The following is a 12,475-nucleotide window of genomic DNA, read 5'->3' on the forward strand; positions in this document are numbered from 1 at the left end:
CGCAGATTGTCATTGCGGCCGCAGGGTGGCGCTCTCCGCCTACATCCCACTCAAACCTGCCCACAGATCCCGTATTCTGAGATGCTGCTTGTACATCTGGTCTTACGGTTGCATATTTGAGATATTAGATGTAAATTAATGTCTCCACTACAGTCATTGTGCCCTGAAGGTTTTAGGCCTCCTGTCATTCACTGAAACATCAACTCGCTGCTGCACCGATGCTTTCACGGCGCCTGGAATAAAGACACTGCATCATTTCCCATCCGCGAGCGCACAATGAATGAATGAACGAGGCAAGTGATGCTGTGCTTTGCCAGCTCGGAGTAACGCTAAAAGCGTTTGCTCTGTATTTGTCCACTTACAATAACGAACTTGGCGTGGCGTTAAGATGTTCCCGTCGTGTTATTCTAAACCCAAAAATGGGTCTCAGTTCAAGATGTCTTACACTAAAGTGATTTTTGGGGTGTTGGTGGTCTATGTCCTCCATACGTGCTGGGCCATATACGGCTTCATTCACACCAAACCCTGTGACGGCGCTAAAGGGGACAGCTGCGTTACATCTTACCTCACTGTCAAGCCTCGCCTTCAGGTGAGAATATGGGAGTAGGTCATCTTATTTAGCTATCTTTGTCAGTAGCTCATTGCTTCATAACAAGGTTAGTTATTGCTTGTGATTTCTCAACGGCTCATTATATTCTGCTCTGGACCCCACCCCAGTGATGAAGCTGGACACAACCTGCTGTTCAAAGTGGACAAATTTGACATTAACACCAAGTTTGAAAGGCAAGCTCTCCTTTTGTGGTTCTTTGTGAAAAAAGAAGTACACTTTAGCATGATTTTAAAAAGAGTAGCCTCTGTAAATAAAATAAATTGTTAAGAAAACGTAAAATTTCAAGGTAACTTCAACTTGATGCGGTCAAAGTTTTAAAGGTACAATATGTAATTTTCGCCGCTAGAGGGCGCGTATTTAAAATAAACAAAGAGACAAAGGCGTAGTTTGATGACGCTGTGACTGAGTGTGGAATCATGGGAGTTGTGGTCTTCATCCCCACAGCCGATGCAATCCGACGGGACTCGGGCAGAAATCATGTTCATGGATGAGCTAACGATTTATTAACTTAGTAGAAAGAAGCAGGGTGAGGCTGAAAGCCGTCGAAGCGAAAATGTTATAGTGGTTTTTGGATATTTTAATAAAAAAATCGTACATATTGTGCCTTTAAGTTCTCTCAACTCGTTTTTTAAAAATTGTACTAAATAAAACTAATGTTTTGTCGATTTGAATTGGTTTGTTCACTAAATGCAGAATGCCTCGTTCAGCCAATATATTCATGAAGAAAACAAAAGATTTCAGTAAACTTTTTTTTATTAACTCAATAATTTAATTTCTTGATATGATAGCCTTGTCATATGTACTATGTAGTCATAGGACACTTAATATGTTAAAGGCACAATATGTAAGATTTTTTAAATAAAATATCCAAAAACCACTATAACAGTGTTATATATTTTGCTGACTTGTGTACTTACATTATCCCAAATGTTTCGAAGAATGTTTAAATCCAGAGAAATAAGCAATTTTAACTAGCTGAACTTTAAAGCGCTTTTTGGAATTAAGTACATCTTTATACTTAAATTTCATAATTATTATTTTTTTTATGTCTCATTAAAGTATGTACTGACAAGCATTTATGGTCAAATAAAATATACTTTAATGCCATTTCAATTGAAACTTGGATTTAAATATACACTATTTGCACACTTTTGTACACATTTGTAATGATGAAGTTGTAATTTCAGTACATTTAAATATATTACACAGGCTATATTTATGTGCTTAAGTATTTTAGTCAACACATCAATAAGTGTACTTCTGTAAAGTGCAACAAAAGATTTTTAAAACAATGATTTAAAATGTACTTTAAAATAAAACCTGCATTATTATAGAGTGCACTTTTTTAAAAGTGTACTTGAGGTTGTTAAGAAACACTACTATCTTTAAGAACACTTAAGCAAACTTCTATTTCAGAATTCTATTTTATCTGCAGGTACAATGGCTCAGAACCACCTGGTGAAAACTGACAAAATTGAAAAGCATCCTTTAATGTGGTTTTGACCAGTTTTGTAGTATGTGAATATCTTCATCAGATAGCATTTAATGTCTAATTCATCTAGTATACTTTGTTGTGATTAAAGGAAGGTGAGTGTCACGGTTCCTGAGACGACCCTTAAGAATGGGACAGTCCATGCAGGGGTGTTTGTGCACAAGAGTGGAGTTTTGCCTTGGAAAGATGGTAGACATGTGTGGCTTGTGGCCCGTCTCACCTCTCAGATGATCCCTCTTCAGTCTGGCACCCGTGAGGTATTGTAATTTATTATTAATGCCAGCACTCCTTCAGCAATCATATAACATTATTGTATTCAGACAAGTTCAAAACACTTGAAAGCCTTCCAATCTTAATGAAAAATCAGCTCAGGTGAAATTTACTATTGGTACTTTAGAAGAATATACTTAAGTGCAAACTGAATGTAATGTTTCCGGATACTTAAATGCATGTTATGTACAATTAAATGAAAATGTATTGTAGCTTAGCAGCGCACACCTGCTTTAGACTAAACCCGTGTGTAATAGTCACTCAGGCCAATCCTACCAACAATTAAAAAGTGACGTAAGCTCTGAAGGAAACTACAGCAACACCCACCTGTGCTTTTATAACCTCTGAACGAATGACAGCAATGGCAATGCCTGTGATTACCGCATCGACACTACTGTTTTCAAACATCCAGAATAGCGCCCACTAGTTGTTTTGAAGAGAAATGAACTTTGTGCCAATTTCGAAAACACACTTTGAGTTTGCTGCTTTGCATTTATCTTGGTTTTCATTTGAACCGCGACGCAGATGATTCTGACACGAGTGCCTGCGGATACAACAGCAAATGAATTTGAGAAGCTGAAATAGCAAGCTTCAGTACAGTATTTATTCAGAATGTTTTAAGAGTAGTATTTTGTCATGTGCATTATTTATGAAATTATAGTTTTCAATGGAATAAATATCAAATACATGTCTGTTTGACTATATCTAGGTTTCATTTGTCTTCTAAAACATGTTTTAATTAAAGTCTGACAATAGAATCCGGTAACACTTTACAATAGTTAATGTTAGTATTAACTAGCATGAACAAACAATGAACAATGTATTTATTCATCTTTGTTAATGTTAGTTAATAAAATGCATTATCGTTTATTGTTAGTTCATGTTAATTCACAGTGCGTTAACTGATGTTAACAAGCACGACTTTTGATTTTAATCATGCATTAGTAAATGTTGAAATTAACTCTAAGATTAATAAATGCTGTAGAGATATTGTTCATGTTAACTAAAGTTGTTCACTAATGAAACTTGTTGTAAAGTGTTACCTAGAATTCTTTTCTTCTGGATTTGTCGCCTTGTTGCCATTAAACAAAACCTGAAAAAAGCTCAGAGACAAAACAGGAAGTGATTATATCCTTGCTTGTGATAGTTTCACCCATTAGTGGAAGCAGTCGGACCTGTCAGTCTGGACTCAGGAGGGAGGAAGGAACTTAATAGGAGTATGACTGTCTCATCAGATAAACAAAACTCAAGTTAGAGTGTAAATATTTTTTACCTAGTAATACAAGCCTTAATTATGACCTTTTTTTGTTGAAATGAATAAAAGTGACACTGATTTTCTCAGTCGGGTCAGTCAAGATTAGTCTGAATTTTTATCTTACAGTATGTCTCAGTTGTAAAACACACAAGAAGGGTGTGACATAGCTACATACAAACTGCTCTGTGTCTGTAAAATGTACATCTAATCGTCATCATGTTAGAATGTGATAGGCACATTGTGACACCAGTCCAAATGTATGAGGGAATGCCAGTTGTGCTGGTGTGTGCCTTCTTTCATTTGTCTTTTCACAGGAGCAGTGAAAGAATGTCTGCTGGGTGGATCTTTGAGACGACAGAGAGTTTCAGTCTGTGAACATTTCAGTGAATGCTCTCTCCGACACATGCAGTCAGTCAGCGCTTCAGCAGCATGGGGACTCTTTCTAGTCTGCTCTTTTTACTTCTAACTGTACACTCAGGTATGGCTTCTGATTCACTTGCTTCAATTGCGCTCATACATTTTTGGATTGTTAACATGCTTCCATGTTAGTTGTTTGTAATCTAGTTTGAAACAGCAGTTCTCACATTTTTAGGGTGACACAATTCAATCGCTATTTCTGGTAAGAGTGATAAGATCTGGTCGAAATGCATACATATTTACATTACTTATGTAATTGAAATTGTAAATGTATATATATTTGAGTTTATATATACACTATATATACACCATTCAAAAGTTTGGGAATTATTTAATGTTATATGCTTCACGAGGCTGTGTGAAATGAATAAAAAGTACAGAATATTGTGAAATGTAATTATAGTTTAAAACAACTATTTCCTATTTAAATTTGTTTTTAAAAAGTTTTTTATCCTTGTGATGAAAAAGCTACATTTTCAGCATCATTACTGCAGTCTTGTCAAATGATCCTTCAGAAATCATTCTAATATTCTTTTTTTGTTGTTGTTGATACTTTGATAAATGCAGCATTTATTTGAAACAGACATTTTTTGTAACATGATAAATTACCTCTCACTTTTGATCAATTTAATGCATCACTGCTGAACAAAATAAAACAGAAAAGAAATAAATAACCTAACCCCAAACTTCTAAACAGTGCAATATTTATTTGGGTTATGTGCTATTTTCTAACCCTTTCCATGACTTTGTAAGTGACTGTTAATTTTTAACCGACTTGTAATGTGTGTTGTGTAAACACCATTATTTTCCAGCACTGACAGTTTCAAGTATGGTGACATTTTAGAATACAGTGTGCTCTATTGTGAATTTCAATCATTTTGAATTATCTGCTTGTTCGATTGCATCATAAATATTATTACATTCAATATAAATGACATCAATTCACATATTTCCTTTCCATATTTTTTCTTTTGCAGTCAATGCGCTGAAGTGTTACGTGTGTGGCTCTGCAACATCAAATCAAGAATGTAACAAAAACCTTCAGGACTGCCAGGCTCCTCTGGACACCTGCATGACCACTGTAGGCACACAAGGTGAGCAGATGCCTTTGACATTAAAGCAGCTCAGTACTGATATGGGGAAATTCATGTATACGTCTTATGTGTGCATTAATATGCTTTGTTATACAGGCCTCACTGAAGTAGCATTTTAGAGGGGAAATATCTCTGTATTGTAAAATGAGCTATTGCATTTTATTTTGAGCATTTAAAAAAAAAAAAAAACTTTGTCTATATAACAAATCTGTGTCTGCATTGAAAAAACATTAGAAATCTTTTTTTTTTTCATTTATTATTATTATTGCTACATCAAAACGTAGCATACAGCAATGAAAGTTATCATTAAGAATAATATATTGAATAAAAATCATATATCTGCTGACCTTAGTTTCGGTCTCTGCTATAATAGCCTATTCAACGTCTTCAGAAACCAACAACATATGAAGACATACAGATCATGTCAGAACATGGCATTGATGTTTATCATAAGCACAAATGCTGATCGCTTTTATGTTAATACATATTTTACTATTTACTATTAATCACAAAATGCTCAGTGTTTATTGAACCTGGAATATGCCTTTAAAATATTAAAAAGTTCACCCAAAAATGAAAGTTCTGTCATCATTTACCCTCATGTTGTTCCAAGCCTGTATGAGTTTTTTTTTTCTTCTGTTGAACACAAACGAAGATATTCTGAAGAATGTTTGTTACGAAACCATTTTCATACTGTGAAAGTCAATAGCTACAGGCAACTGTTTGTTTCCTAACTTTTTCAAAATATCTTCTTTTGTGTTCAACAGAAAGAAACACATTTTTTGGGTGAACTATACCTTTAATATTTTAAAGGCATATCCTGGGTTCAATAAAAGTTAAGCTCAGTCATCAGTACTGACAGAATTTTTATTTTTACATTACAACCACTGTTCAATAATATATAGAGATCAAATCTATCAGTGATTAACTCTAATCTTACCATTAGAGTCTCATTTAAAACAGTTGATGCTATGCAACATAAATAATGATCAGCTATGGGAGTTCTGCATGGTTGGTTGAACAGTTTCACGTCATGGGTGCAATTTAGTGGATATTATCAGGACTGGAATGATCGGTTTTATAAGTCTAGTTCAGCCACTCTCTTTCACATGAATTCAGAACAGTTAAAGGGATAGTTTACCCAAAAATGAAAACTACCCCATGTTTAACTCACCCTCAAGCCATCCTAGGTGTATATGACTTTCTTGTTTCAGACAAATACAATCAGAGTTCATCTGAAAGAAATGTCCTGGCTCTTCCAAGCTTTATAATGGCAGTGAATGGGTGTTGATATTCAGTAGTCCAATAGAAGTCCAATAAAGTGCGTGCATCCATCTATCATAAAAGTACTCCACAAGGACTTCTGAAGTGAAGCGAGGCGTTTTTTTTTTTAAAGAAAAATATCGATATTTAAAACTTTATAAACTGTAATCACTTCTGTTAAAGGGGTCATATGGTGCTATTTTAAAGATCATTATTTTGTGTAATAAACTAATAACAAAACTTACTTAAAGTCGCTGATTCAGAAGCGCCAGATTGTCTTAGCAAAGTCGGACAGTTTGTGCACAGCCAGCCTTGTACTCTTCTAGGTTCAAAAAACTGTCCTCCGTACGCATATTCACGAGAGAGTGGCGTTCCGGCGGATTACGAAGGATGTAGCATATGCACCGGTGAGAAGTGACGAACACGGAAACGCAAAGGAGAGAGCAAAACAAAACACCGGTCATGAATTACAAGTACAAAATGATTTATAAAGTAAAATGTCAGAGGATTTCGATATAATCCAAGAGGACACTGGTTTTCCTTTGGTGTAAACAAAACTTGGTTCTCGCAAGACTAGCATATTCTCAACAGAGCTTAAGCTACGCCTACGTCCTAAACTAGAGATTACAGTTTATAAAGTTTTAAACATGGATATTTTTCTTACACAAACACGTCGCTTCACTTCAGGAGGCCTTTATTAATCCCTGGAGCCATGTAGAGTACTTTTTATGATGGATGGATGCACTTTATTTTGCTTCAAAATCTCAACCACCATTCACTGCCATTATAAAGCTTGGAAGATATAGCTTGTAATGTAAATCAGTGATATTTTTGTGACGGTATAGTAGACTACCTAGACAAAATGCATATAAATATCAGCTGTCGATCTATATCTCACAATAATATTTCTTAGTAAGATGATTTTTTATTTTATTTTTTTATTGTGGGGGGCAATACTTAGGCTATAATACTTTTTACCTAATGAAAAAGTATCAACTATCAATTAGAAAACATGTAGTAGATGGCATATAACAGGTGTTTCAGCAAAGTTTTGATCATGTTGATCATTTAGAGGCCTTATAAATTTGTGTACTCAGTAGGCCTTATAATATTTTTGATTACAATGCTAACGGCAACATAAAAACCGCAGAATCTCAGTCACGTTCCTTTGAAAGTAAAATAAAGAGGTTTACCTAATAAAACAGAATGACAACTGATATTCGCATGTGTGAGCCTTTTTATAACATCACAAGGTCAGATATTCAGCTCCCGAAGAGCTGCTGCTGCATCAGTCATAAAACTACTCAATATAGCAGATGGAGAACTAGACAAACTTTGAATTTTGTCTTTTTAGGAGGTTTTACTGCCATTGCCAAGACGTGCTCCTATTCGAAAATCTGCACAAGCGCTGCCGCCGTTGCCTCTGTGGACAGTAATGGAAATGGCGTGCAGGTGACGTGCTGTAACAGTTACCTGTGCAACTACAGCGGAGCTGCTAGTGTCACACTGCACCGATGGCTGCTGCTCCTACCACTGCTCCTCCTCACCCTCCTCTTCAGACAGCACACTTGAAATGTTAAACACATCCCATCATGGACTAAAAGCGTCTTCATATTGAAAATCCTACTGAGCTAACTTTCCTTGCTTCATTACCTGTTTGGTCGTTTGGTTGAAAAGAAGGATGTACAGTCTGTTAAATGGATCACGTATTCCAGACATCTGATCATTTTGTATGAAAACGTTAGGAAGAATTGCACAAAATGATTGCCTGTGTAAACTAGAGCATGAATATAATCAAATGATAACATAACCGTGTTTGAACATGAATTCTGGCCTTAGACATGTATATCTATGGACATATGGATATATTTAATATGGGTTTTAAAGTATTTTTCCTCTTTTAATGAAAAAAATACAGTTCTAACAGATAAAATTATAAAACCTAATGTCTTGAAAGCAAAAAATGAATGGATTATGAAACTGGTGTTTTAAAAATGTTGACTGCCTAATAAAATGATCAAGAACAAAGATAATTTTCATTTGGAATAAAAAAGGACATGAATTCAATAGTAAAGGTAGGATACACATTAGTGGAAGACAAAGACAACTTACCAATAAATACAATTAAGAATTTTTATTTATCAAGAATTGATTCAAAATAAATACACAGGACACACACACGCACCAAAAAAAAGGTGAAATTTTCAACTAATGGTGATGCAGATCTATCTTTAAAATATTCGTCCAGCTTCATTATGTGATAACATTTCTATCAACGGGTGAACAAAAGATAACAAATCCTAGAAAATGAGAGAAAAACTGATAGACTTTACGTCAGTGATACAAAGGTGATAATCTGTGGCAAAATACCAAAAATGATGACAAAATTGTGATTCTGGATATATAATATCCATATTGTACAGTGCTTATCCAAAAGGCCGTAACTATACGATGACAGCTGTCAACAATCTAAAGGGTAGTGGAAAACACAAAGTTAAACATTCTTTTGCGAAGCATTTAGACGAAAAAAGTTCATTATTAGCTTCGTCTTGCAGTGTCCTCTGCTGGCGGGGAGCAGGTCTTTATGGCAAGGCTTCTCCACTGAGCTCTATGGCCAGTTTAGCATCTGTGTCCGTCTGTACGAGCAGCGTGCCGGAAAACTGGCCCGCAGCGGCCGGCACGAACTGAACAGGGAGGTTGATGTAGTGTTGTGATCTAGTAAGGCACATGGGGAAAAAAAAAAAAAAAGATCAATGGCAATAAAATGTAGATATAGTAAACCAAACTACCTTGTAATGCTATAGAGCAACAAAAAAGTGAATGGTAATAAAGTGAATTTCACATTAATACAAGAACCTGCAAAAACAGATGGTTTCACAACCTGTAGCCAACTAGTATAATATGAATAAAATATTGGAAGTAGTTTGGCAGTTTAAAATTAAAGTCAAATTAAAAAATGATTTGTAATACCACACATATTTAGTACACAAATACATGCAGTAAAATGCATATAGTGCTACAAACCACACACACACACACACACACACACACACACACACAAAAAGCTGACCTGTGGCTGAGCTCTGTATCAGAGCCTTCACATCAGGCACTGGCAGCAGGAAGTGACATGGAATGCTTCAATAAAATCTCTCTACTTGCCATTTTTTTCTTAAATTGGCTTGTGCAAACATTTTTTAGTACTTTCTACTACCACTTCAGACTTTCTACTACTACAAAAAGTGTAAGCAAGAGAGAATGTAACTCACCTTAGAGAATAATTTGAATGCTTGATGTGGAAAGGCTCTTTAGGACTTATGAATTTTAGCTGCAAGTCAATTAGAAAACCTCAAATTTAGGTTTCATGCCAGACATTTAGGAGCAGCAGTAACAACACTGCACACATCAACATGCAATGACCATTTAATGACTGAATCTGTTAGACTTGAATGTATTTTATATTTAAATGGTTGCTCTGTGAACTCACCCAAAAATGGAAATTTCTTGAAAATGTCCTCACCCTCAGGCCATCCAAGATGTAGATAAATTAGTTTCTCCATCAGATTAGATGGAGAAATTTAGCTTTACATCACTTCGTCACTAATAGATCCTCTGCAGTGAATGGGTGCCGTCAGAATGAGAAGTTCAAACAGCTGATAAAAACGTCACAATAATGCACACGACTCCAGTCAATCAATTAACGTTCAAAATACCAGTACTTATTCAATAATAAAACTTGCTCCAGTGAAAAAGTCCATCCCCGGTTGTCCTCTCAAATCAAAATCCACCAACTGTGTTTACATCAGTTTTGGACTGTTTTCACGTGTCAACTGCTTGATCTCTGCATATTTCTCTCCTGAATCAGACGAAATGACTTTTTTACTGGATAAATCAATAATACTGAGGACTTGTTTGAAGTTAGATACTTATAAATGATGATTTTACCAGGAACACTACATTACTGTGAATCAGCTGTTTGGACTCTCATTCTGACGGCACCCATTCACTGCAGAGGATCCATTGGTGTGCAAGTGATGTCATGCTAAATTTCTCCAAATCTGTTCCGATGAAGAAACAAACTCATCTACATTTTGGAGTCAATTTTCAGCACATTTTCATTTATGGGTGAACTATTGTTTTAATATGCATTTTTCACATAAAAACCTACTTTAAACAACTGTAAAGTGACACTGATTAGTTGTTAGCCACTTTACAAATGTCATCTGACTTTGATGTTCATTTAGTGTGTTGTGATTAGTGCAGCCCTACATTCTCACCTCATGTGTGTTGGAGGAGTTATTTCTGAAGTTAACCTTCAGTGTGCTGGTGGCACCCACTCGTGTGGCAGGAAATGTGTACAGACTTTGGGGTGCATACACACCTCTCTTTTGGGTCTCAGTTGAAGATCTGAATGAATTAGAGATAAACAGCAAAATATGCTCTATGACATTTTAGAAGAGAGAGAGAAAAAAAAAAAAACTTTCTCTATAGGTCAGATTTCTAACAGGAATACAACCCTTACCCAGTCTTTGAGCCTGCAGAATCCAGTCTCTTCCTGTTCTTCACAGTGGCTTCTGTTTTCACCAATGAGTAATTTTCTTTAACACTGCATGCTTCTCCTGCTCTTAAGCCCTGCACACATGAATTTATACACTCAACAGGCAAGTACTACCATTCCCAATAAGCATTACTCCTTCTGCATTAGTTTCCTTTTCCTTCTTGCTTTGAGTAATTTATGACCGAAAAGGCACTTTTTAGCTAATAGCCAATGCTTTTAGCAGGCAAATTCATTGGGAGTTTCATTAGTTTAGTCCAACTATAAAACACACACACAAAAAAAACAAACAAACAAAAAAAAACAACTGCAGAAATCTGCATTCATTAGACTTGCAGTGCCGCACAACTGGAAGCGAGCACGGCTCTTGTGTTGAGGTTTGGCCGCTGGGTGGCATTCCAAATCCCAAAACTGGGCATAATCTCCCCGATCACGTGGAAGGAAAGTGATTGGAACCTTTTAACAAAAACAAACAAACAAAAACAGTTAGATCAGTTTAAATAATAATAATAATATAAATAATTAGATTTGTCAGAGACTAGATGAAGTTTGACACTTCCACCCTCCTACCTTCATCCTCTCTTGAATCCCCAGAGTCCCAGATACCTTCTCACATCTGAAGGCAGAGTATGTGGCACGATAAACATCTCCACTGCTATCGACTCCCTGATCCAACAGACAACAGCACGATCAAAATCAATGAATTACTCCAGAATGAAAGCGTTCAAAATTCTTACATAATTGCCAACGTCACACACCTTCACATATGGAGGAGCAAACGAAGAGAGGTACCATCTGACCTCCTCTCCATGATTCTCCACCTCCAGAAAACATTCTGCACAAGGAAAAAAATTGTCTTCCTTTCATACATTTTAATAGGCCAAGATTTCAGAATCCTATTGAAAGTTTTTGTCTCTAATCAAAGTAATGAAAGTGATTGCGATAATGATAGTAGATGACAGGTTCTATCCTTACCTGATGACTCTCCAGAGGCGGTGGGAGGGAAGACTAGTGTTCGGTTCTTGATCTCTACCTGAGGCTGGGTGCTGCTGCCCTGAGGTTTCTGTCCTGGTACGGTAGGGGTCTCAGCCTGAGGGGGCAGTGGGCATAAAGAGCAGTCCATGGCACAGCCAGTGGCAGAGACATCCATGGCCAGATCCTGCCGGATCTGAACTTTAATGGACTTTAGAGAGAGACATAAGGATGGGTGTTACAGAAAGAGCAGCACCATGATGTTTAATTTTCACCTATTGCCTATATGCATTTAGTACAGAATTTACATAAGCGTTTTTTTTTAACGGGGTCCTATTATGCTTTTTCACTTTTTCAACTTTAGTTAGTCTGTAATGTTGCTGTTTGAGCATAAAAAAGGATCTGCAAAGTTACAAAGCTCAAAGTCCAATACAAAAGGAGATATTTTATTTAACAGAAATCACTTTTCAAAAACTACAACGAACGACTCGTTTGGACTACAACACATATTTTCCGGGATTTGTGATATCACAAAGATCGACGAATGGGA

At 36.2% G+C, this 12,475-nt stretch overlaps 2 protein-coding genes across 2 annotated transcripts in view; one reads left to right on the forward strand and one right to left on the reverse strand.

Annotated features, from left to right (window-relative positions):
• The first annotated feature begins 3,898 nt into the window (after positions 1-3,898).
• On the forward strand, positions 3,899-8,208 carry LOC107751895 (ly6/PLAUR domain-containing protein 2-like). The gene is made up of 3 exons (XM_016567669.1): positions 3,899-4,105; positions 5,022-5,138; positions 7,756-8,208. Exons 1-3 carry the CDS (start codon positions 4,015-4,017, stop codon positions 7,971-7,973), a joined length of 426 nt encoding a protein of 141 aa, XP_016423155.1. The 5' UTR covers positions 3,899-4,014; the 3' UTR covers positions 7,974-8,208.
• Positions 8,209-8,294: 86 nt separating this feature from the next.
• Positions 8,295-12,475, reverse strand: part of LOC107751907 (centrosomal protein of 192 kDa-like) — a 28,755-nt gene continuing 24,574 nt past the window's right edge. Inside the window, exons 38-45 of the mRNA XM_016567679.1 lie at positions 11,929-12,136; positions 11,712-11,788; positions 11,524-11,619; positions 11,290-11,409; positions 10,921-11,030; positions 10,676-10,805; positions 9,668-9,726; positions 8,295-9,116 (exon numbers count right to left, since the gene is read on the reverse strand). Of these exons, the coding sequence (XP_016423165.1) occupies positions 8,984-9,116; positions 9,668-9,726; positions 10,676-10,805; positions 10,921-11,030; positions 11,290-11,409; positions 11,524-11,619; positions 11,712-11,788; positions 11,929-12,136 (933 nt within the window). The 3' untranslated portion in view covers positions 8,295-8,983. The remainder of the gene's footprint in view (positions 9,117-9,667; positions 9,727-10,675; positions 10,806-10,920; positions 11,031-11,289; positions 11,410-11,523; positions 11,620-11,711; positions 11,789-11,928; positions 12,137-12,475) is intronic.

The sequence above is a fragment of the Sinocyclocheilus rhinocerous genome, unplaced genomic scaffold, assembly GCF_001515625.1.
Source record: "Sinocyclocheilus rhinocerous isolate Xijiao unplaced genomic scaffold, SAMN03320098_v1.1 scaffold752, whole genome shotgun sequence".
In the NCBI taxonomy this organism is placed as follows: Eukaryota; Metazoa; Chordata; class Actinopteri; order Cypriniformes; family Cyprinidae; genus Sinocyclocheilus; species Sinocyclocheilus rhinocerous.

What these genes read in the sequence shown, in the direction of transcription:
- LOC107751895 (XM_016567669.1), top strand. Translation starts at nt 4,015, where the DNA reads ATGCTCTCTCCGACACATGCAGTCAGTCAGCGCTTCAGCAGCATGGGG. An exon ending in ACTTCTAACTGTACACTCAG is followed by an intron (nt 4,106 to 5,021) that starts GTATGGCTTCTG and finishes TTTCTTTTGCAG; the next exon opens with TCAATGCGCTGAAGTGTTAC. An exon ending in GACCACTGTAGGCACACAAG is followed by an intron (nt 5,139 to 7,755) that starts GTGAGCAGATGC and finishes TTGTCTTTTTAG; the next exon opens with GAGGTTTTACTGCCATTGCC.